This window comes from Mus pahari, chromosome X (genome assembly GCF_900095145.1).
Source record: "Mus pahari chromosome X, PAHARI_EIJ_v1.1, whole genome shotgun sequence".
NCBI classification, from domain to species: Eukaryota; Metazoa; Chordata; class Mammalia; order Rodentia; family Muridae; genus Mus; species Mus pahari.
This window is the reverse complement of record NC_034613.1, coordinates 113,661,195-113,684,651: the sequence shown is the minus strand read 5'-3', so window position 1 is coordinate 113,684,651 and position 23,457 is coordinate 113,661,195. Positions and strand designations below refer to the sequence as shown.

At 43.7% G+C, this 23,457-nt stretch overlaps 2 protein-coding genes and 1 pseudogene across 3 annotated transcripts in view; 2 read left to right on the top strand and 1 right to left on the bottom strand.

The window, feature by feature from the left end:
• Positions 1 to 8,259, top strand: part of Gla (galactosidase alpha) — an 11,932-nt gene extending 3,673 nt beyond the window's left edge. Inside the window, exons 2-7 of the mRNA XM_021188017.2 lie at positions 1,029 to 1,203; positions 2,024 to 2,201; positions 3,754 to 3,845; positions 5,493 to 5,654; positions 6,621 to 6,818; positions 7,678 to 8,259. Of these exons, the coding sequence (XP_021043676.1) occupies positions 1,029 to 1,203; positions 2,024 to 2,201; positions 3,754 to 3,845; positions 5,493 to 5,654; positions 6,621 to 6,818; positions 7,678 to 7,938 (1,066 nt within the window). The 3' untranslated portion in view covers positions 7,939 to 8,259. The remainder of the gene's footprint in view (positions 1 to 1,028; positions 1,204 to 2,023; positions 2,202 to 3,753; positions 3,846 to 5,492; positions 5,655 to 6,620; positions 6,819 to 7,677) is intronic.
• A 1,478-nt stretch (positions 8,260 to 9,737) lies between these two features.
• LOC110313590 lies at positions 9,738 to 12,349 on the bottom strand (annotated as a pseudogene). The gene is made up of 5 exons (XR_002380118.1): positions 12,239 to 12,349; positions 11,795 to 11,900; positions 11,416 to 11,483; positions 10,186 to 10,308; positions 9,738 to 9,863 (listed from the first exon to the last, which is right to left on the bottom strand). The product of XR_002380118.1 is annotated as a 60S ribosomal protein L36a-like (transcript).
• A 4,579-nt stretch (positions 12,350 to 16,928) lies between these two features.
• Positions 16,929 to 23,457, top strand: part of Btk (Bruton tyrosine kinase) — a 42,045-nt gene continuing 35,516 nt past the window's right edge. The window contains exon 1 of the mRNA XM_021187349.1: positions 16,929 to 17,091. The gene's annotated coding sequence lies outside the window, so the exon portion shown is untranslated. The remainder of the gene's footprint in view (positions 17,092 to 23,457) is intronic.

Here is a 23,457-nt window from a genome sequence, read left to right as displayed (position 1 = left end):
CTGGCCTATGAACTCAGAAATCCGCCTGCCTCTGCCTCCCAAGTGCTGGGATTAAAGGCGTGTGCCACCACGCACTGCTTGGTACAGATCTTTCATCCCAGTACTTCAGAGGCAGAAGCAGAGGCAGAGGCAGGCAGATCTGTTAGTTCAAGAGCCAACCTGGTCTACAGAGCTAGTTCCAGAACATCCAGGGCTACACAGAGAAACCATCTCAAAAAACCAAAACGAAATGGGGGGGGGGTAGTGGTGTATTCTTTGGGGGAAGCTAGAAGACTCAGGTATGAGATAAATGGCTCTCTTTCTGAAGTCTTGAATCACAGTAATCCCTATTCGAAAAGCCGTGCTACAGTAGCTTCATTTCTTTTGTAGAACATAAGCATTTCATCTTTGAGGTGAGCTCCTGAAATCTTGCCAAATTCCTTCAAAAGTCTTTTTTGGGATTTGTTCAAGGTTTCCTGATCCAAGAGTAAGATAATGTTTCTCCATTTATTCAAGTCATTGAGGAATAGAATAGTTTTAACATATGGTTGATAAACATTAATCTCTATGTATCCTAGCCTTTGCTGGCTGTTTTTTTCTGGTAGTATTCTGTATGAATGAGATTGTTTTCTCTAAGTAAAGCTGATACCAGAAGAAGCTGTTTATCATACTCACCCTTCTCTGCTGGGATTTCTCTAGTTGTTCGTAGGCCAGGCTGGCCTTTCTCCTTCACATCCTCCAGTTTTGGTTTCCTCAATAGCTAGGATTTCAGGCCTGTGTCACCACAGCTTGTTAGTTACAATAGCTTTTCAGTTTTGTCATGTGTTGCATTCTTAATTATTTGGAGGTTTTGTCTATGTCTTTTGTGCTTGGGCGTGGAGGAGGGAGAGGATTACAGGAAGGATGGTTCATTTTTACCTCCGGGGTTGTGATTACCACCACGGTGTTACAGCATTTTTAGAAACTGTGAAATTCCGGGGTACCTTAAAATGGGAGCGCTGAAGTAGTCACCTAACGAATTGGAATGACTTTCTGAATTTCTTTTTCAGTGAGCAACTGTTCATGCAGATGGCAGAACTCATGGTCTCTGATGGCTGGAGGGACGCAGGTTATGAATATCTCTGCATAGATGACTGTTGGATGGCTCCCGAGAGGGATTCAAAGGGCAGGCTTCAGGCAGATCCCCAACGCTTTCCTAGTGGGATCAAACACCTCGCTAATTACGTGAGTTTAGAGCCGATTGTTTAGTTTTTATGGCTTTATGAAGGCTTATTATGAAACAGACCACATGATACTTTGAAAATGTAATGTTGTCTGAACAATAAATTATGGTGCTTATTACCAAGTGGAATGATCACATCAGCTTATAAACATTCTTGGTGAATCCTCTAAGTGAAAAGGAGAACGTGGTTGTGACTTGCATGCTTCTATTTCCACATCAGCACCAGAGGCTACTGTAGTTAGACATACTATTATTAAGTATGTAGTTGAACAATACACTTAGTGAATTTTAAAAGATAAAAACAAATGTTCTGGAGACTATTGAAAACAAATGAGGCCTGATACGATTCAGTACTGTAGGAGAAGGGGTCACATTCCAAACCAGATGGACAAGTGAGACTGCACAACCAGTGAGCAAGTTCTGGGAGTTCAGCAGCTGGCAAACTGCTAAAGGAGACACTGAGAGTCCAAGGAGAGGAAACCTTACTGGGATCCTGGCTCTACCCGAACTCACCCAGACAGACACCAGGAAGGCCAACACTGGAGGAATGTCAGAGAGACTTAACTAAAATATTGTCACCCTTTTTCAAGACACGTCTATCACTGGTTTGGAAGGAGACTCTTTAGGATCCCATGAGGAACATTAAAGTGGACATAGCCTTTTCCTCGCTTCTGTGCAACTGTCCATACGTGTAGTTAGAACTGCCTTAGCGAAACTGGAGGGTTGGTTCCCTGCTTCCAACAACTTCAGCTTAAAAACTCCTACCATTTTTTTTACTACTTCCTGGTTGATTTCCTATTGTGGTCCATCTTCTCATTTTAGGTCCACAGCAAAGGATTGAAGCTAGGGATTTATGCAGATGTTGGAAATAAAACCTGTGCAGGTTTCCCCGGGAGTTTTGGATCCTATGACATTGATGCCCAGACATTTGCTGACTGGGGTGTAGATTTGCTAAAATTTGATGGTTGTCACTGTAACAGTGTGGTATCCTTGGAGAATGGTATGCTTCTTTTTTTTTTAATTCCATTTTTAAAATTATGTTAAAATCAACAAAGTAAGAATGATGTAGAGTGCATGTGACTGTATTTGGGGAGTGGTGTATGTGCTATGGTGCCTGTTGTGAAGTCAGGGGGCAACTTGCAGGGATCTGTTTTCTCTTTCCAACCATATGAGTCCCAGGGATAAACCTCAAGTCGTCAGGCTTGGAAATAAGAACCTTTGCTAGCTGTGCCATTTCATTGACCTAAATTGTATGTTTTCTTCAAGAGATTTAGCCATAATTATTTCTTGGCCTTTTGGTTAACATCAGAAACAAGAACTTGAGGCCATCATTAAGCTGCACCTCCAAAGAGCTAATCTCCCCCCATCTCTGTCTTTCTGTCTTCCTTCCTTCCTTCCTTCCTTCCTTCCTTCCTTCCTTCCTTCCTTCCTTCCTTCCTTCCTTCNCTTCCTTCCTTCCTTCCTTCCTTCCTTCCTTCCTTCCTTTCTCTGTGTAGCACTGGTGGTCCTGGAATGAGATCTGTACATCAGAGTGGCCTTGAACTCACAGAGATTGTCATGCATCTGCCTCCTGAGGGCTGGGACCACTGCCCAGCCAAAGAAGTTTTCTCTATCATGTATTCATCTATGTGGAATTCATACATACCTTCCATCACACATGATATATACTGTGCACTTTTGATTGAAGGACTCTGAGAATATATTATAATTATTAATTATAACTAGATCTGATCATTTGTGAGAGCACAGATAAAGAAGCATCTGACCCCTATCTTTTCTCTATGCCTATTGTCTCTGTACCACCTCCTCAGAGCAACCCAATAGTCCTAATTTAAGCACTTTTTAAAAAATATTTATTTGAGCCAGGTGTGGTGGCGCATGCCTTTAATCCCAGCACTCGGGAGGCAGAGGCAGGCAGATTTCTGAGTTCCAGGCCAGCCTGGTCTACAAAGTGAGTTCCAGGATAGCCAGGGCTATACAGAGAAACCCTGTCTCGAAAAATTAAAAAAAAATTTATTTATTTATTTTATGTATATGAGTACACTGGAGCTGTACAGATGGTTATGAGCCTTCATATGGTTGCTGGGTATTGAACTCAGGTCCTCTGCTCGCTCCAGCCCAAAGATTTATTTGTTGTTACATGTAAGTACACTTACATATAAGAGGCCGTCAGATTTCATTCCGAATGGTTGTGAGCCACCATGTGGTTGCTGGGATTTGTTGGCCCATCCCTGAGCTAACCACTGAGCTATCCCTCCAGTCCCAATTTAAGCAGTTTTAAGCAGAAAACAACCTCTCCATGTCACTTGTTTGTTTGTTTTTTTGAGACAGGGTTTCTCTGTGTACCCCTGGCTGTCCTGGAACTCACTCTGTAGACCAGGCTGACCTCAAACTCAGAAATCTGCCTGCTTCTGCCTCCTGAGTGCTGGGATTAAAGGCGTGCGCCACCACGGCTGGCTAAACATGGACTTTCTAAGTGGCCTCTTCAGATATACCACACTGGCTAGAAATCGCCTGCTTCCCCCTATTTACCTATTGTTTTCCTCATATAGGTTATAAGTACATGGCCTTGGCTTTGAACAGGACAGGCCGAAGCATTGTTTACTCCTGTGAGTGGCCGCTTTATTTGAGACCCTTTCAAAAGGTGAGCTAGTGGGCCCAGAATCTAAACTTCCGAGCTTGAGTTCAAAGATGCATTTCTCCCCATCCTTGCTGCTTGTAACTGTGGCCTAAACTTCCACCAACTAGGAAACCATCTTTGATTTTTTTTCCTTTCCTTCCACCGTTCACATCCTGCCCACCAGCAATCCTGCCAGTATTTGCTCTGAAGTCTCTCTTGAGGCCACTAGCTGTCATTTCATCCACACTGGCCTTCAGGCCACTCTCATCTCACCCCGCTGAAAAAAATGTCAAGGGCCTCCCTTCTGTCTCCTCCTTAGAATGTAACTGGTCTTCCATTGCACTTGGAATAAAATCAAACTCCATCAGCATGCCTCTTGCCTGCCTCCAGCCTCCACCAGCTCTTTCCAGCACAGCGCTTTTTCCTTTCTGTGCATCATATGCCATATTTACCCCATTGCTGTATATTCACTGTGCATGGGTGGTAGTGGAGCCCACAAAGACATTTCCATATAAGCCTATGATGATGTACTTCCTTAGCGCTTCTTTCATGTCTTCCCCCAAGATTTTTAAAAGGGGTTTGTTAATTAACATTGAGATCTGACCACATGCTCCATGCTTGGGTTTTCTCTACTTTAAAAAGAGCCTCCAGCTATTCACTATCTCGGCATTACCTGTTTGGTTTTCCAGGAGGGTAGCTCTTTAAAGTATTTGTGAATGAATTTATATTGTTTTCTTGAACTTTAGATAGTCTAACTTTTTCCTCAGCATTTTAGACCTTGGTACCTGTGAATCTACACATTGGTTCATTCTACAATTTGCATCTTTCTCTTTCTCTCTCTCTCTCTCTCTCTCTCTCTCTCTCTCTCTCTCTCTCTCTCTCTCTCTCTCTNNCTCCCTCCCTCCCTCCCTCCCTCCCTCCCTCACCCCCTCTTTCCCCAAGACAGGGTTTCTCTGTGTAGCCCTGGCTGTCCTGGAACTCACTCTGCACCAGGCTGGCCTCGAACTCAGAAATCCGCCTGCCTCTGCCTCCCAAGTGCTGGGATTAAAGGCGTGCACCACCACCTCCTGGCTTGTTTTTGTTTTTTAAAAAATATTTATTTCTTGGGGGCTAGAGAGATGGCTCAGCGGTTAAGAGGAGTAACTGCTCTTCCGAAGGTCCCGAGTTCAAATCCCAGCAACCACATGGTGGCTCACAACCATCCGTAACTAGATCTTGAACAAGGCTGAAGAGATGGCTGGTTCAGTGGTAAAGAGCACTGACTGCTCTTCCAGAGGTTCTGAGTTCAATTCCTAGTCACCACATGGTGGTTTACAACCATCTGTAATGGGATCTGACGCCCTCTTCTGGTGTGCATGAAGACAGAGTGCTCATATAATGCATTAACTAAATAAACATATTTTAAAAAAATATATTTATTTCTTTATTATATGTAAGTACACTGTAGCTGTCTTCAGACACCCCAGAAGAGGGCGTCAGATTTCATTACAGGTGGTTGTGAGCCACCATGTGGTTTTGAACTCAGGACCTTCAGAAGAGCAGTCAGTGCTCTTAACCGCTGAGCCATCTCTCCAGCCCCCAGTCAGGCTTTGTTATGGGAGACTTTTGATCTGTAGATCAGCAAAATCTCACAAGAAAGTTAAGACTATAAAGAATTCTGTCTTTTTACAGCCCAATTATACAGATATCCAATATTACTGCAATCATTGGAGAAATTTTGATGATGTTTATGATTCCTGGGAGAGCATAAAGAATATCTTGGCCTGGACAGTCGCTAACCAGAAGGAGATTGTTGAAGTTGCTGGACCAGGCAGCTGGAATGACCCAGACATGGTAAAGACCTGAACCCTCCTCGTTTAAGAGGTAGCTTATGTATTTTATGTATTTTTGTGACTGGCTCTGAAACTCGGGCCATGTACAAGCCACGCCTACACTGATCCCTTGGAAGAGGCCTTCTGTGAATATTTACATCACCATGCTGTATAGAAAATGGTTTCTCTCGGTCAATTATTTAGGAAATTTTTAAAATGTTCCAGCAAGCCTTGTGTAGTTGCTTGGGGTCTCAGAACTCCAGAGGCTAAGACAGGGGAGTTGCTCCAAATTCAAGGCCTAAAGGTTAGTTTGGACCTTATTTCCAAACTAAGAAAAGAAAAAAAAAAAAAACATCTATTGAGGGGTCCCTGCAGGTATCCAAGAAAGGACATGAACCCATTGAAGAGATAAGAATGAAAACCTGGTGCATATTGACTTTGTTAACCTGGGTCAGACTTTGGGGAGTCTAACGACATTGTCAGCATATTTAAAACAAGGTGCCATTTGGGAAAAGGTTTCCAGGCAACAGTCTGTCTGATTCTAGGTGCACAATAAAGCTCAAGGTGTAGCTACGTAGCAACTCTTTTACACAGTCCATCTGACCATGAGAGTGGGTTGTATAGCTAAGCCTAGAATCTAGTGTGGTCTCTGACCAATAGCACAGAGGTCAGCGGGCCATAAAGTCCATGTGACATCTCCCCTAAGGATGGGCAATGATCTAGGGAGAGAAGGATGGTGAGATGATCATTCTATGGAATTTGGGTGAGGTCTGCTTCCACAGATAGCAAAAAGGTCACCAGGTTGTTGACAAAATCTCCCAGCCTTCTGGGCAAGAAAACTGGCATTTTATCACCTCCATTGTGAAGAGGGCCCTTGTGTGTTTAACATTCCTGGTTTTCAGACAAGGACTTCTGTATCCCCAACAAACAACAGAAACCCAATCAGTTGACTATTTTCCCACCTGACTTATTCTACTCTTTGTCCTAGTTAGTGATTGGCAACTTTGGCCTCAGTTGGGACCAGCAGGTTACACAGATGGCCCTCTGGGCTATCATGGCCGCTCCCTTACTCATGTCCAATGATCTCCGACAAATCAGCTCTCAAGCCAAAGCTCTGCTTCAAAATAAGGATGTAATTGCCATCAACCAAGACCCCTTGGGCAAGCAGGGGTACTGTTTTAGAAAGGTAAGTGATGCTTCTTGGGAGGAAATTGGCCAGGGAATATATCCCGAATTAAAGTGTATGATTCACAGTATTTTGTGATGGGCTTTTCATACTCAAGTACAAAATTATCTCAAGCCTAACTCTGCCAAATGAAGACACGACTGACCTTTTTCTCTTGTTATTTTTCCCTTGAGCTTGCTAACAGAGTGGTGAATAGTAAGGCTTTTGTCAGAACTATTACTTTCAAAAGACAGAATTTCTCTGTTGTAGTCCTGGCTGTCCTGGAAGTAGCTCTGTTGGCCAGGCTTCTTGTGGGTATCCACCAGAGAAGACGACTCTGACACGGATTTAAGCCAATAGAAAGTCTTTCTTAGCCAGCTGACAACTATACTCGGGTATTTGGAATCCTAGTGCAGCTCAGAGCCTTTATCAGGATGAGCCTTTAAGCATAAATCAATACCCTGGGTGGACATACTTCAATTAATAAGAACACTTAGCCAGAATTTGAACTACAGAAGCCAAAAGACAGTATGTTTAGAGACTTTCCTAGAAGTATATGAACCATTTTGGCAGATGGGGAGGTCTTTTTAAAAAAAAAAAACAAACAACAACAAAAAAACAGAGTTTCTTGGTTAGCCCTGACTGTATTGAAATGCCCTCTGTAGACCAGGATGGCCTTGAACCAGCCTCTTCACCCTGAGCACTGGGATTAAGGGTGTATGCCACCACACCCAGCATTACATTTAAATTTCTAAAATATACTGCTGGCTAACTTTTTCCTTCTCTGAGTGCATGATAGTTCTGCTAATAAGGCGGAATATCAAATATGGCTGGTGATGAAGTTAACTACATGTTCAAAATTCTTTTCTTGGCTTTTCAGGAAAACCACATTGAGGTTTGGGAACGGCCACTCTCAAACTTAGCCTGGGCTGTGGCTGTGAGAAACCTGCAGGAAATTGGTGGGCCTTGTCCCTATACCATCCAGATTTCTTCCCTGGGTAAAGGACTAGCCTGCAATCCTGGCTGCATCATCACTCAGCTTCTCCCGGAGAAATTACACCTAGGCTTCTATGAATGGACTTTAACCTTAAAAACGCGAATAAATCCCTCAGGCACTGTTTTGTTTCGGTTAGAAAGATAAACTACTATATAGGCAGAGATCTATGCTAAAGACCAGACTATTTCCTGCCCTTCCCTCTAAAAAATAAAAGTTTCCCAAAGTCATTGCCCTTAAAAGCTACTTTTCAATGTAGGCTTTTCAAATTAAGTGGGTACTCCTGTACAATATTCAGAGGGTAGACTAGGAGGGGGACAAAAGTGTGGAATGTATTTAAAACATTTAAAAGTCTCTACTTCAGGTTTTCTTATAACTTGTAACCCATGAACAGATGCTTCCAGTATCCTGGTTGATTTTAACCTTCACAACCCTGAAGCGGGTGTTTATTCACCATAATTTTTTTTTTTTTTTGGTTTTTTCAAGACAGGGTTTCTCTGTGTAGCCCTGGCTGTCCTGGAACTCACTCTGTAGACCAGGCTGGCCTTGAACTCAGAAATCCGCCTGCCTCTGCCTCCCGAGTGCTGGGATTAAAGGTGTGCGCCACCACGCCCAGCTCACCATAATCTTTACAGCCAGGTCAAAAGCAACAAAAAAAAAAACCCTTTAGATGTGTTTGTTTCAAGTGTTTTGCCTGTATGTATGAGTTCCACACGCATACCTGGTGCCCAGGAAGTCAGAAGGGAGAATGGGATCCTGTGAAACTACCTTAGACCTCTGTAAAGAACAAGTGCTCTTAATCACTGAGCCAGCAAGCTGTAGCATCCAGAACCAGGATTTAAAGCTAAACCAGCTAGACACAAATCACTATAAGGGGGCACTGCTTAGTCTAGTGCAAAGGAAAACCTGAAAATCTGCTTCCTCCACATGACAGGCTGGGTGTGGTAGTATGCCTTTAATCCCAGTACTTGGGAGGCAATGGCAAGTATAATTCAAGGCCAGCCTGGGCTACAAAGTTTAAGCCTGGCTGGAAACAAACTCATATGCCCAGGTTATTCCCTAGAGCTGAGAAATGCAGATAGGGTTACCTGTTATTTACCAGTGGTGATTGGCTACATGATGTCCTAAGAGCAATTGAACTGTTCTGGTAACAAACTGGGGGATTCAGGCCATCAGGAGGATAAAAGGTTTGGAAGGATGCTCAGGTGTTATTTTACACAAAGTCAGTATGGTGGTGTTCCATGCCTCTAATTCCAGCACTTGGGGGACACTTCCAACAATCTAAAGCAAGAGATGTATATTGAAAGGATCACACAATGCTCCCCAGACTCTTAATGCCTGAAGTGCGGGGCAGTGGTGGCACAGGCCTTTAATCCCAGCACTTGGGAGGCAGAGGCAGGTGGATTTCTGAGTTCGAGGCCAGCCTAGTCTACAGAGTGAGTTCCAGAACAGCCAGGGCTATACAGAGAAACGCTATCTTGAAAAAAAGGAATGTTGGCTGGAGAAATAGCTCAGTGGCTAAGAGCATTGACTGCTCTTCCGAAGGTCGTGAAATACCAGCAACCACATGGTGGCTCACAACCATCTGTTGCCCTCTTCTGGTGTGTCTTAGTATATTCACATAGTAAAGGAATATTTTTAAAAAATGCCTACAGCAAAACATTTAAAGCTTACCTATCAAGTTGTATTACTGGCCTCAAATCCCATGAAATACCAGTCTCTACCTCAGGGCTTCTTCTTGGAGGTGTGGGGTGTGCAATATTCAGAGATGGACTGGGAGGGGGATAAAAGTCTGGAATGTATTTAAAACAGATTTCAAATAAAAGTCTCTGCTCTCTCTTATCATTTGTAACCCTTGGACTTTAAATGCCGAGCAGGATCCCAACAAGTCACATTTCACACCGCTCAACAAGGGTCGATTCTGGATACCAAGCACAAACTTCAGGTTAATTTCTGAAAGCGTTTGGGTTAACTTATCCCCTCCCAAAAGAACAACTGCAATCAAAGGGATTGAAAGGTCAAGATTTTATTGTCTTCATAACACAATCTGCTTAGAACTGGATCACTTGGCCCTGCAAACAGAACAGAAAAACAAAATGTTGTGTTTTGTGATTTTTAAGGAACCTTTACATCACCTATGGTCCTGTATTCAATCCTAGCCGCAGCCAAAATCAAAATCCAAAAATCTTAGAGGCCAGTTCCTTTATATAATGTGTCTACTAATGAAGCATATGCTGGATTCACAAAACATAAAAACACTTCTGGTCCCATGCATTCAGATGTACGTTATATAACTCAGCTGTGGATAATATATCTTGGAGGGTACCCTATGCACACTGAGGCCTGAAACAGTTAACTCTACAAATAAAGCTTTACATTCAAAAGGAAGAGTACCTTTCTCTTCTTGTCGCCTCCCAATTCAAAATGCTTGCATCTCTTAATAGCCAGCATCCTCTTAGATCTGCAGTTGGGCTCAACACACTCCAGTCTCAGCACAATCTTCTTTGTAGTTTTAGCCTAGAAAAGATACCAAGCCAAACCCCTCATGAAATTCCATTTTGCCACAGTCTGTATTTAGCTATGGAATTTTTGTTTTTAAATTCCAGAAGCCTGTTGATGTTAAGAAAAAAAACCCTAACAGTAACAAAACTGAAGCAGTACTTGCTGGTACACACTTGCGGTTCCCAGAGGCAAGGTACAGCCATAGGACTGTGAAGTTAGCCTGTGCTACATAGTATCTCCACCGCCCCCCAAGCTACCTTAAATTTGTAGCCTTGTAAGCTACTTTTATTTTTGCCAGCCAAATTCATGGTAACTAGGAAATAAAACTTTTGGAATTCATAAAGGTTAAGACTGATCAGTTGTCTTCAAACTTCCATTAGACTTATGTACACTTTTCTGGACTGTTGAGTGCATCAACCAAGTCCACGATTTTGGTCAGAGCTTTGCTGTTATTTAGCAGTTTGAAAATTGAAATGTATCAATTTTTCACACAAGTTAGCTGGACATTTAAATGTTTCCATTCAGCGGGGGAGGGGAAGGTTGGGAGGCAGGTGGATTTCTGAGGCCAACCTGGTCTACAGTGTAAGTTCCAGGACAGCCAGGGCTACACACAGAGAAACCCTGTCTCAAAAACAAACCAAAAAAAAAAAAAACCACAGCAGAACAACAAAAAACACCCCCAAATAGTTTCCATTCCCTGAACAGCTTAACACTGTAAGTTCTAAGACTTCCTAAGACCGAGAAATCCCAACACCTTCCATGGCAGTACGGGGAACTGAACCTGCATTCATAAACAATAACTCTTAGCCTCAGCCACAAACAGCATTTTTTTTTTTGCCACAACAAGGAGCTGAGGATTCAGACACAACCATAAACAAATGAAAGGTCTTTTTGGTATACACACAATTCTGAGGTGGACACTTTTCTTCCTTTTTGCCTCTTTAAGGGGTACTGCAAATACTGAAGAGTGTAGACTCAGATCTGGGTTGAAGCCCAGCTCTGCTACATGGGAAATGTCCCTGCCGTCAAGTGGGACAACCTTGCTGTGGTCAACACTAAAGCAATGCTTGCTAACAAGTCCAAGTCCTTACCACAAGAAGAAATATGTCGGCAATCACTGACCTTTTTGCGGAAAATAGGCTTAGTCTGCCCACCATAGCCACTCTGTTTCCTGTCATAACGCCGCTTTCCTGGAAAAAAAAGTCACTCGTTAGGGTACACTACAGATCCTAAGTCAAAATAGCCACAGGGAAAAGTCTCAAGTTTAAATTTGAGGCTGCCCTGCATTGAGAAATAGTACTAAGGGGAGGGGGATACCCGGACTTGCCACATCAAAAGCAAACTCTTGAGTCTGGCATGCCAGGGAACAGGTAAAGCCCTAACCCTTGAGAGGCCGAGGCAGGAAGTTTGCTCATTCCGGACCAGCCGGCCTTACACAGAGTTCGGCTCTGGTCTCTCTCTCAACAACTTCCCACCAACAAATTACATGTAAACAGCTTACCCTGGGCATACAAAGAATCCTTGCCCTTCTTGTACTGTGTCACCTTGTGGGGTTGGTGCTTCCCACATTTTTTGCAGAATGTCCGGCGGGTCTTAGGCACGTTCACCTAGTAAAAAAACAGTGTACAGAACTCAGTTACCGGATCACAATGGCCCAGAGTCCTCGCTGGATGCAAAATAAAGCTGACTTATTCTACAACTCCTCACTAACACACAACGACCATGTAGCTCTAAAAGGCGTTGCAGTCACTCGCGACACTAAGTCATGCCATCAAGTCAATTCCTCCACCCAGAACTCGGTTCCCTCTGTGTCGCTCTCTGCTAGGTTAGGTTTCTCGGGTACATCGAGGTCATGCCAGAGCCCAGATGCACCCTGGGATGGTACTGTACACGTTGGGTACAAGGATTAAGCTGGATGCTAACAAAGCCCCACAGACGACCATACCATGTTCGCAGGAGCGCTAGCAGCTCGGAAAGAGAGAGGCTAGGGCAGCAACGGAAGTTTATAGGCGGTGCCTGGGTGCACTTCCTCAGAGCCGTGGGAAACAGCGACCATAGAGCCTGTCTGTGGGGATCTCAGCACAGCGCCCCCTTACGGCTGGATGATTTGTCTTCGCTGCAGACGCGAGTTTGAACCGAGGCTCCGCCTAGGGTCTGCAGCAATCGGCTCCACTTCCTCCCGCCCAGCTCCCGTAACTGCTTTATCCCTGTTGGCGGAGGACTTGGCAATTTAGTAGCTTACGCGAAGAAAGCAGTTCTCTTCCCAGACTCTAATCACCAGTGTTGGAGCAGACCCGGGACTAGGATCAAGTGGAGGGGTCCTTCACCTCAGCATAACATTCTTAGTTCTGCTTCAAGGAGACCGGGATGATCTTTCGCAGCAAAGTGGGGCATAAGGAAGCCCCGGGACGGAGCTAATTGCTTCCGTTCGTTTTTCATATGATCAGTAGGTCCACATTTTGATTTAATGTCTATTCTGTTTCAGACAATGTTGTAGGAGCAGAACAAGGTAATTGAGTGTGCTCCCCAATGTCCAATTCCAGGCTAAGTACACTGAAGAAAGGGAACAATAAAAGCAGCGGCCTTTTAGCTGATTTAGCTAAAATGGGCTGATTTGGCTCTGAAAACTGGCAATGAATTTACCCAGCTTCTGAAGTACTTGGGTCAACAAAGAAAACGTACTTCAGCACTTTGCTTCCCCCAATACGTGGCAGCTGCATGACGTTTCAAGGTAGTTCAACAGAGAAAGGCTGAAGGGTGCTGAGTTTTTGTTTGTTTGTTTTAATCACACTTTCTACCATAGTGTATTCTGTTTTTGATTTTGTTTTTCGAGACAGGGTTTCTATGTGTAGCCCTGGCTGTCCTGGAACTCACTCTGTAGACCAGGCTGGCCTCGAACTCAGAAATCCGCCTGCCTCTGCCTTCCAAGTGCTGGGATTAAAGGAATGTGCCACCACTGCCCGGCTCCCTAGTTTCCTTTTAACATCACATAATATTACTATCATGGCCTGTGGGGTCATAACAGCTATCTTCGAGACAGAGAGGGCTTCACTAATCCCAGGCTGCCCTTAAACTCACCTGCATAGTTGAAAGTGGCTTTGAGTTTCTGATCCTTGAGTGGTGGAGGCCGCTGGTATGTGCAACTGTGCCTGGTTTATGCCTGCCTCTTTAAATCCTATCCATTTCAGGAGCTGCTTACTAATACTAAATGAAGAGACTAAGGCACGTGAGGCCTTAAATGCACTTGTCTAAGAGTCACACACATGGTTATTTTGAAGCTGGAATTCCATCTTAAGCCGTTTAATATGATATAGCCCTAGCCTTAGCCAGCATATTACACAGGGAAAGAGGGGCAACTACAGGTAGACAAATGGGCCAGAATGCAGAAGGGGATGGCAGTGGCCTAGCAGCTAATGCCAGGAGACCCTGAAGTATCCTGTTGGCATAACACTCCAGAGACAAGCTGACACTTTGATGATCTCCTGGGGTTAAGATAATAACAATGCTACATTTCTTTACCAACCCGCCAGCTGATGGCCAACAGGATTATCCTCTCTCTAGTCCCTTAAAAAGTTTCACTGGCCTTTAGGGAGTTTCTAAAGTTTTTATTTGTCTGTTTTTGTTTTACATGTAAGTGAACTGGAGATAGAAAGACAATTAGCCTTCTAATCAAACTTGGTTCTTTTTATCATTCCCCAGGTGATGTAGTTAGGGGGATTTTTTTAAATTTTAAAATATTTAATTAACAAAATTGCATGTGTTTAAGGTATATAATGTGATGACATACACTCATCTTGTATAATAACTGTCACAGTCAAATTAATACTCTCTCTCTCTCTCTCTCTCTCTCTCTCTGTGTGTGTGTGTGTGTGTGTGTGTGTAGGGTGAAGACACTTAAGCCTGCTTTCTTATTCAACCTCAAGTATGCAGTCGAGTACTAATACAGTCTCCACGTTGCATATTAAATCTCCAGCAGTTACTCATAGCTTATGATTTGTTTACCACTATGTTTCTGGGTGTATTTTATTTTATTTTATTTTATTTTATTTTATTTTATTTTATTTTTTTGAGACAGGGTTTCTCTGTGTAGCCCTGGCTGTCCTGGAACTCACTCTGTAGATCAGGCTGACCTCGAACTCAGAAATTTTATTGAGACAGGGTTTCTCTGTGTAGCCCTGGCTGTCCTGGAACTCACTCTGTAGACTAGGCTGGCCTCAAACTCAGAAATCTGCCTGCCTCTGCCTCTTGAGTGCTGGGATTACAGGCGTGCGCCACCACTGCCTGGCTTGTTTCTGTATTCTACATGTCTGTGCTCATTACTTTCTTCTAAAATGAAGCACTGAGAATTGAAGACAAGACTCTATCTATCTAGAGTCTTAAGTTCTCAGTGCTTCAAGACTAGAAGAGATTCACTTTCCTCTAGATATTTTACTTCTAGAAGAAAAAAAAAAAAGCTCAACGTTGCCTTAACTTTCCTCTCAGCCATTCTTGTTTCAGACTTGCCATTTCTTTTAGTTGCTGTCCGCGAAGCCCATTTCCACAGGTCCTTCAGCCACCCACCCCACTTCCACCTGGAGATTGTTGAATTTCAAAGTTGGAACCTACTTGTGAGACCTCACTCTTCACCCTGGAAAATACATCGTTGAGTTTGACCTCTTAAGCCAAATAATGAAGGTCTTTTTGAATATTAATCGCCCGGATTCATCAAGTACACAGTTGATGAAGTTCACGATTTCTACAACACATTCACTGGGCTCCTTTCTCTCTCTTCCTCACAGCTGTTTACTACAGATGGTACCCACATCAGGACCTTATAGCACATTGTACTTAAGTGTATGCATGTGTACATGACACAACATGAATGTGGAGGTCAGGGGGACCACTGATGGCAGTCACTTCTCTCCTTCCTTGGGGGTTGGATATGTCATCAGGCTTGGCAGCACACACTTTATCTGCCAACCCATCTCCGTGAGGAATAGTTTGCATGTTCACCAGCTTTGTCCTCACTATTTTGGAATAGTCTTATTGGTATGAATGAGGGGGCTGGGTGAGTGGTTGTGACCAAAGGGTGAAAAAGTTCCAGCCATTATTCTGCCTTCCGCCTTTGCTTCCCTGTCTAATTGCCACCGTGCTGTTAACTTTCCAATCGCCACCCCAAATGGACCTTCAGACATGATGAAGCTTGTGACAAGAAGCATCTAACTGAAGAAAAAGGGAGGTGTGGCGAATGTCTATGGTTACTCCATTGATAACTGGCACAGCTATTGCATGTGATGAAGGAAAGGTCATAACTCGTCAATAAAGTAGGGAGAGCCATATAACATTTGGTGCTCATTGATCTATAACAATGTAGTGATTTACCAATTTGCCATTCTACAAATGCTTGAAACAAAGTCCCAGTACTTTCCAAATTCTGACCAATTTGGGGGATCGGTAATATGTTTCTGTATTAGGGTGTAATGTCTCTGTAAGGCAATACGAAAGTGGCCCATGAGAGAAGACAGACAAGCCGGGTGTGGTAGCACACGCCTTTAATCCCAGCACCCGGGAGGCAGAGGCAGGCGGATTTCTGTGTTCAAGGCCAGCCTGGTCTACAAAGTGAGTTCCAAGATAGCCAGGGCTATACAGAGAAACCCTGTCTCAAAAAAACAAAACAAACAACCAAAAACAAAAAAACAAAAAAACAAAAAAAAAGAAAAGAAAAGAAAAGAAAAAAAGAAAGAAAGAGAGAAGACAGACAAGATCAGTCACCGGGGCCTCTGCCACCATCATGTGGCAAATATTGGCTACATTTCTTTAGGGGAATCCTTAGGGAGAAAATGGAAGCTGGGACACAAACTTGGGACCTGCTGAGGGAACAGTCAGGCTTCAATGATCTAATCTTGTTTGCTAGGTGACAAAATCAAAGAAAACATTGTACCTTGTTTATCTTGGAGGAAATAAATGAGACAGAACCTTCTATGTTGTCCAGGCTTTGAACTGGTGGTCATCCTGTATCCCATCACCCCAGTAGCTGGGATTATATATTTTTTTCAGCACGGCTTAGCTCATAAGGCTGAATTTTGAAGGTAGAATATTCACAAAAGAATATTTGAAAAATGGGGAAGGGCACAAGTCTTTGTGTGGGCTTATATTTGGGCATCTTTATCTGCAGAAGAAAAATGCTTTCTTAGAAAATGACTCAGCAGGGAAGTCTTGTCTCTACCTCTGTCCGGCTATGTATTTCAGGGTCTCTGAGTGAGCCTTCTTTGTCTGTCCTCCAGGTCGAATTGTGTGATCCTGACTCTCCCCTACTGAGGCCACAGGAGACCTTAAAGGCACTGGCATCTCTCTTCTTCCTGTGCTGATCGTCCCCTACATCATCCATCATAGGTACGTCATTCCTTTGCCCCAGAGAGGGTAGTCTGTTGTTTGTTCAGCCCAGCCCCATCTTTTTAGGAGACTCAACCACCACCATAATGGGAAGAGTCTCTCAGAGCTGGACTCTTGAGTATAAAGAGGTCCCAGGCAAATGCCGGGGGTGCGGTGGGGGGAGTTGGGGGGAGCAGAATAGGGACAGTCGCACGGAACCAGATACCATATTGCTAAGAAGAAAAAAAAGGGCAATGGCTTAAAGTCAGGAAACAAAAAAAGGGAACTGAGTGGCTGCGAAAGGGTGGGGTTTGCTCTGACCGTCCTTCCTCTCTGGACTGTAAGAATATGTCTCCAGGGCCAGAGTCTTCAGAGATCGAGTCCCACCTTCCAAGTCCCGGCATCTCACTACGTCTGGGGAGTTCGCTGCATTAAGTCAGAACTGAGGTGGGTCTGGGCTGAGGTAGGGCCTGGGAAACAGCAATAATTACTTCTGGTGGAACCCTCAAAGGTCGGACAGGAAGCATGGCTGGTTCCATATATCTACTGGTGGAGGACGCTCATGGAGAGTGGGAGTGTCACCAGCAGAAGGGCCCGGTGTTCCCTTCCAATGATAGAGAGAACATAAAATGTCTTCTGGAGACAGCGAGTGCGGTGGGGAAAGGAAAGTAGGAAGAGGAACCGAGGGGACCGTCTGAAAAGGTGGCAAATGTTGGGAAGGGAGCTCTGCAGTTCTCGAGGGGAACGAGACACTATAGGCAGCAGCAGGGTAAAAACGAGCCATTTTCACCAAACACTGTCTGAAGACATGAAATGCATCCTTGTATCAATGAGACCCTCAGAAGAAGGAATTCTATCAGGACGCTTCATCTGAAAAAAAAAAAAAATAGCTCGTGTGCTTCCAACAGCAGTGCTGAGGAAAGATCTGTGCTCCAGAGGGTGGGGACAACTTGTCTTGGCCTGCAACGGGCCAGATAGTACCAGGATGAGAGCTGGCTATGAGGAAGGATTGTGTGGAGACTGAGGCAGCCTCGTGGTAATAGTGGGTAAGGAAACAGAGCCAGCGGAACGCAGCCTCTGCCTCAGCTGAGACAGTGTGGCCAACCGGTGAGGTCTGCGGAAAGCTTTGTCCTCTTACAGTTACCTACCATGTGCACGGCTGCCTTTTCTCTTGGCATCTGTTATTTCTCCTCTCCTTTCCTTTCTGCCCCCTCTCCTTCCTCTTTCTTCCTTTCCTGGCCAGTATCCCCTGATCCAGAATCAGCACTTAACAGCCTTTAAATTGCGTCAAATTTCCCTTGCCCCTTTCTCTTCAGGCTCCCTTGTCTTTTTCTCTTACCCCCTCCCTACATGCCCGTTACTTTGCTCTGGAAGGTTATTGCCAGGATTTCCAGTGTAAATACATGTAAAGTGGTTAAGGCCCCCTGGCAAGAGTAAGTGCTGGATTTCAGCAGTCAGTACTAGTTTAGTTCTACCCGAGTCCTGCCAGTGCCCAGTAGGGTCGGCCTAGGGGCAAATAGAGTGAAATTTTGACTCTGCTCAGACCAAACTGATGGAGACATTCTGAAGTGAGCCTCCAGACACCCGAATGGAATCCAATCCTCCTCACTACCCAGCTCTCAGGGTTGGAAGGGTTAACCCATGCCAAGGGCAGAGCGGCAGCAGTCCAGAGGCCGAGGGTCGGCTGGGTGTGCGCAGCTCAAGGCCTAGCCATCCTCTTTGCTGTTAGGTATATATATGCCTTAGCTCTGTCCCTTCCCTTGTCTTGCATGCCACACTTCTGAAGCAAGGGCTCTATGGCCTTTCTCAAGTATTTGAAATAAGCCACAAAATGCAAATTGTCATGGAAACCTAAAGTATTAAAGCTATGCAGTAGAACTTAAGGCTTGCCTTCCCCACTATGGACTGTTTATCTTTTTATTTGAAAGTAAGATCTTGCCTACCTAGCCAAGACTATGCAGCCTAGACTAGTCTCAAACTCGTCCTTTTGCCTTACTCACATGCTAGGATGACATGAGGACATTGTCACAGCCACCTGACTTTTATTTAGGCTTTTAAATTTATTTGCTGCTTATTGCTGTTGATGTTTTGTTTAGATTCTTTGCAATTGCCTTATGGGGAAAACTAGTGTAACTTTCCGTCTACTTGTAGGGTCTTGGTGCAATTGAAGCAGGCGCTATGATTTGTTGTTTCCATCTGAGCAAATTTCCTATAAAGTATCTTATCAGTTGTCTGGAGCCATAGCAGGAAGTCACTTAGATACATGTCGTCTGAAACCCAAAGTTTGGACATTCTCCAAACAGCCATCTGCATTGGTGTCTCTGCTTTTCCCTCAGCGATGCTGAGGTCTCATTGCTAACCCCTGAAGATAAGGGACGCCTAGAATTCAGAGTATAACAGAATGCAAGAAGAGCTGGAGGAAGTGGCACAGACTTGTAATCCCAGCACTCTCGAGGTTGAGGCAGGAGGGTTGCTTAGAGTTCCAGAGCAACCTGAATTACAGAGGAAGACCTTGTTCAAGGAGGAGGAGGGGGGAGGAGGAAAAGGAGGAGGAGGAGGAAGTAGTTGTTGTTATAGAGGAGACTGACTTTTTTGTACTCCAAACCTGCTTGGTTATGCATGAAGCCATCAGGGGAGGGGGAGGGGACACACCTCTGAGGAGCCTGAAACAATTGGGCCACGTGTAACTTTCAGTTTGTTACAGAGGTTTATGTACAGTAATGGAGCATCATCTTAGAACTTTATATATAAACCTGGAATGTCTAAACACGGGCATTCCTCCCCACTGCCCACTCCCTGAAAGCCCTCTTCAAATAAGCCTCGAAATGCAAAAACTTCAGGTCATACTGCATATTTGAACTTCAGCCGTTCTCACTGCTAACCCTCACCAAAATGAAAATACAGCCTCACTCCTCTAAAGAAATTTTAGAGAGTTATGAGGAATTGAGTTTTAGAAAATGGAGGGTTAAAATAAACTGGTGTGTGAAAAAGTTAGTGTAGAATAAAGCCAGAGTTTTAAAAAAAAAAAAAAAGACTGAAAAAATGACGTGAAAATGAAGTAAAGATGTAGAGGAAAAGAACTCAGTTTCTGAAAGCATGCTATTAGGAGCAGAAACTGGTACACTAGTTCTGGAGTGTAGTCTGGCAATATGTAGCAAAATGTACACACAATTTTTCACATTCCTTTATATATTGTGGTGTGTCTGTGTGTGTTTATGGTATGTGTGTCTGTTTGTATCTGTATATATGTCTGTGTGTACATGGGGTGTGTGTGTGTGTGTGTGTGTGTGTGTGTGTATGTCAGTACATATATGACACATGTGCCTGTATTTGGGATGTGTGGGGGTATTTGTGTATGTGGTATCTGTATGGTATGTATGCACAAGTGTGTGCTGATGCCTTCACAGAGTGTCAGAGTTACAGGATGCTCTAAGTGGCTTGATATGGATGCTGGGAGCTTAACTTGGGTGCTCTGGAAGAGCAGCAAGCACCCTTCTTACCTGCTGAGCCATCTCTCCAATTCCTCATCCTCATTAGTATTATTATTGTTGTTCTTTCTCTTGTTATTTAGATTTTGAGACTGGATTTCTCTGTGTAGCCCAGGCTGACCTTAAACTCACTATGTGATCCTCCTGCCTCAGTCTCCTGAGTGCTGAGATGACACTCATGCTTCCCAGCCATGGCTAGGAATAATGGTAAAGAAGAATCTTAGAGCCGGGCAGTGGCGGCGCACGCCTTTAATCCCAGCACTCGGGAGGCAGAGGCAGGTGGATTTCTGAGTTCGAGGCCAGCCTGGTCTACAGAGTGAGTTCCAGGACAGCCAGGGCTACCCAGAGAAACCAACCAACCAAACCCAAACAAACAAACAAACAAAAAACCTTAGAACCGTTTTTTGCCAAGAAGTGTGTTGCATGGATGGATGAATGGATATATGGATAATCTTAAATATAAGCAAACTACACAAGACACATGCAATATCATTCCAACTATAATAAGAAAAATGCACAGAAAAATAAAAAAGATGCCAAAATTCTAACACATCTATCTATCTATCTATCTATCTATCTATCTATCTATCTATCTATCTATCTATCTAAAGTTTATAATTGATTTTTTTATTTTTAATGTCCTTAAACTTGAAACATTTTCTACAATGAATTTGCATTATTTTGACATGATAGGGAAAAATAAGTGTTTACCCAAAGGGAAACAAAAACTCAATTGAAAAATAAACCCAACAAAAGGGAAGTCTTCATCATGAATTTGGTCACAAAGTAAGTAGGTTTCAGTGGAGTCTGAGCAGTGGTTCCTGAGAACTTACAGCCAGCAAGTGGGTTGCTTTGATACTATGGGCATGGCATTGTAAAGACCTTTCTTCTGCCCAGTTATGATGATACATGCCTTTAATTCCAGCACTTGGGGAGGCAGAGGCAGGGGAATCCTATGAGTTTAAAAACAGCCTGATCTATGTAGTGAGTTCCAGCACAGCCAGGGCTATGTAGTGAGACCTTTTCAAAGAAAATAGAAAGGAAAAGAAAAGAAAAAGAGTCAGTGGGTTTACTCTCACCACATAAACTGGGTATGGGGATGCAGGCCTATAGTCCAAGCACTCAGCAGGTGGAGGAAAGAGAAGATCAGAAGGCCATGGTCATCCTTGACGACATAGAAAGTTTAATAACAACCTAGCTACATGGAACCTTTCGGGGGGGGGGGGGAGGAAATCAACCTAAATCAACCTGGGAAGTAATAGCATGCTACAGCAACTGCAAGATGCAGCAGGGGCTAGAGATGGGTGAAGATGGACAAGGTACACAGTCACACACATATTATGTTTGTTGTCAAGAACAAATGAAATAAGCCATGGAAGATGTTGGTCAGAAGCTGGGATGTGGGGCACAGGGGCAGAGCTCTAGCCTACTGTGCACAAGGTCCTGAGTTGCCTTCCCAGCAGCACAAGCATAAATGGCAAAATAATATAAAGTGCCTGACAGGTAGACACACTAGAGCAGGAGTTCCTTTCCATTTCCTTACAGAGAAAAAAAAAATCGAAATATCCAGATGCTTGATGGCCAATTACCAAGAGCTTTAAAGGAGAACTAATGAGAAAATGCTACTTCTTTGATGTTCTGGTTAAGTAGTTCTATTGGAATACTATTGACTCATAGCTCTCTCATCAACCGTCTTCAATCATAGGCAAGCTGGGTCATTGACTGCATACTGCTCCAGTGTTGTTTGTAGCAGTGTTCCATCTTATCATAAGCAAGGATAATTGCCAGTAATGTTTTCATTTATTGACTCTTCAAGTGCTATTAATATTAATGCCTCGGCATAGTGCAGTTTGTATGCTAACTGAACTCTTACTAATAGGCTTCCTCTTTCTTCATTCTACTTCTGCATGTAGAGCTGAGGGGCTGCAGCGAAAGTGTCTATGTGTATTCCTTGTATTTGGATTGTAATAATGTGATAACACTGTATGTCACACAACCAACTCAGATTTTCTCCCTTCCTCATCACTTATATGACTCTCTCTCAGTACACGTGACATTTCTGTTACTTCCGTTTCCACCTAGTCTCTCACTCCTTGACTAACAAGTGCAAGGTCAGCTCTCATTGTGTATTTCTTCTCCCCCCCCCCGTGTGTGTTTGGATGGCCTCTATTGGCCAATGAAATTGCTAGAGGCAAAATTAGAGCATCCCGCATAAGTCCACTGCACTGTGCCAGCCTTCTGGAAGACACAAAGATAGATGCTTCTTCTCTTCTCGTATTGGCTAGTCGACCAGAGGTACCTAAGAAAGAACTACCACATTTTTAGGTTGTATGAGTCTGGATTGCATCGTAAGGAAAGGAAGAAGAACAAAGGGATAACAAACTATGGTCATTCCAGTGACCATACATTTCAGTGGTCTAGAGGTACAGACCATCTCACTACTCGCTCAGAGGGGCACGGTGGCCTACTTCCTCATGTTTAGACCAGCACCGAACCTTTGCTCAACACAAGCACTTGAGAGAGACAGACAGAAGTCTTCCTCAGGCAGAGGCAACAGCAGCATATGTCTTACAGGACCTAAGAGCAGGTATCAGGACTGAAACTGATACTGGGTCTAAGCAGGGAATGTGTCCACTAAGAGCACTCAGCATAACTGAAGGTAAAAGGACTCGTGAGCACTTTACTCTCTAGCACACACACACTAATGGATATGGTTCCTTGGGGTGCTTTTGACTCCCTACTGCTTATGCTACTCAGTTTCCTTAGGGTTTTATTTTGCCTTCCGTAATTTGGGTCTTTGATTATAAAGAGGTATTTAGTTGTAATTCATCATGCAGCGAGAGTGATATTATAACAAATGACTTAGCAATTAATAAGTAATAATGACTTGTTAATTACAATCAATAATTAATAATGCCTAAGTAATCACAATTAATAAATAATAGCTTAATTACAATTAATAGTTAATAACCAAATAATAAGTAATAATGACTTATTACTCCATGACATAGAAATTAATGAGACTAGAACATAAGGTTTGTTGTGATACCACTACTTGTGGGTAATTGAAGAATTATGCTATTAAGTGGAAATTTGGAGTTTGAGCTGAAACTGAAGGTAGGACTGATGGCCTGTCACTCTGGTGGGAGTCCATTTTAGGCAGAGGGCAATTAAGGGGACTTATGGGCTGGAGAGATGGTTCAGCTGATAAGAGCACTGACTACTCACTCTTCTGAAGGTCCTGAGTTCAAATCCCAGCAACCACATGGTGGCTCACAACCATCTGTAATGAGATCTGATGCCCTCTTCTGGTGTGTCTGAAGAC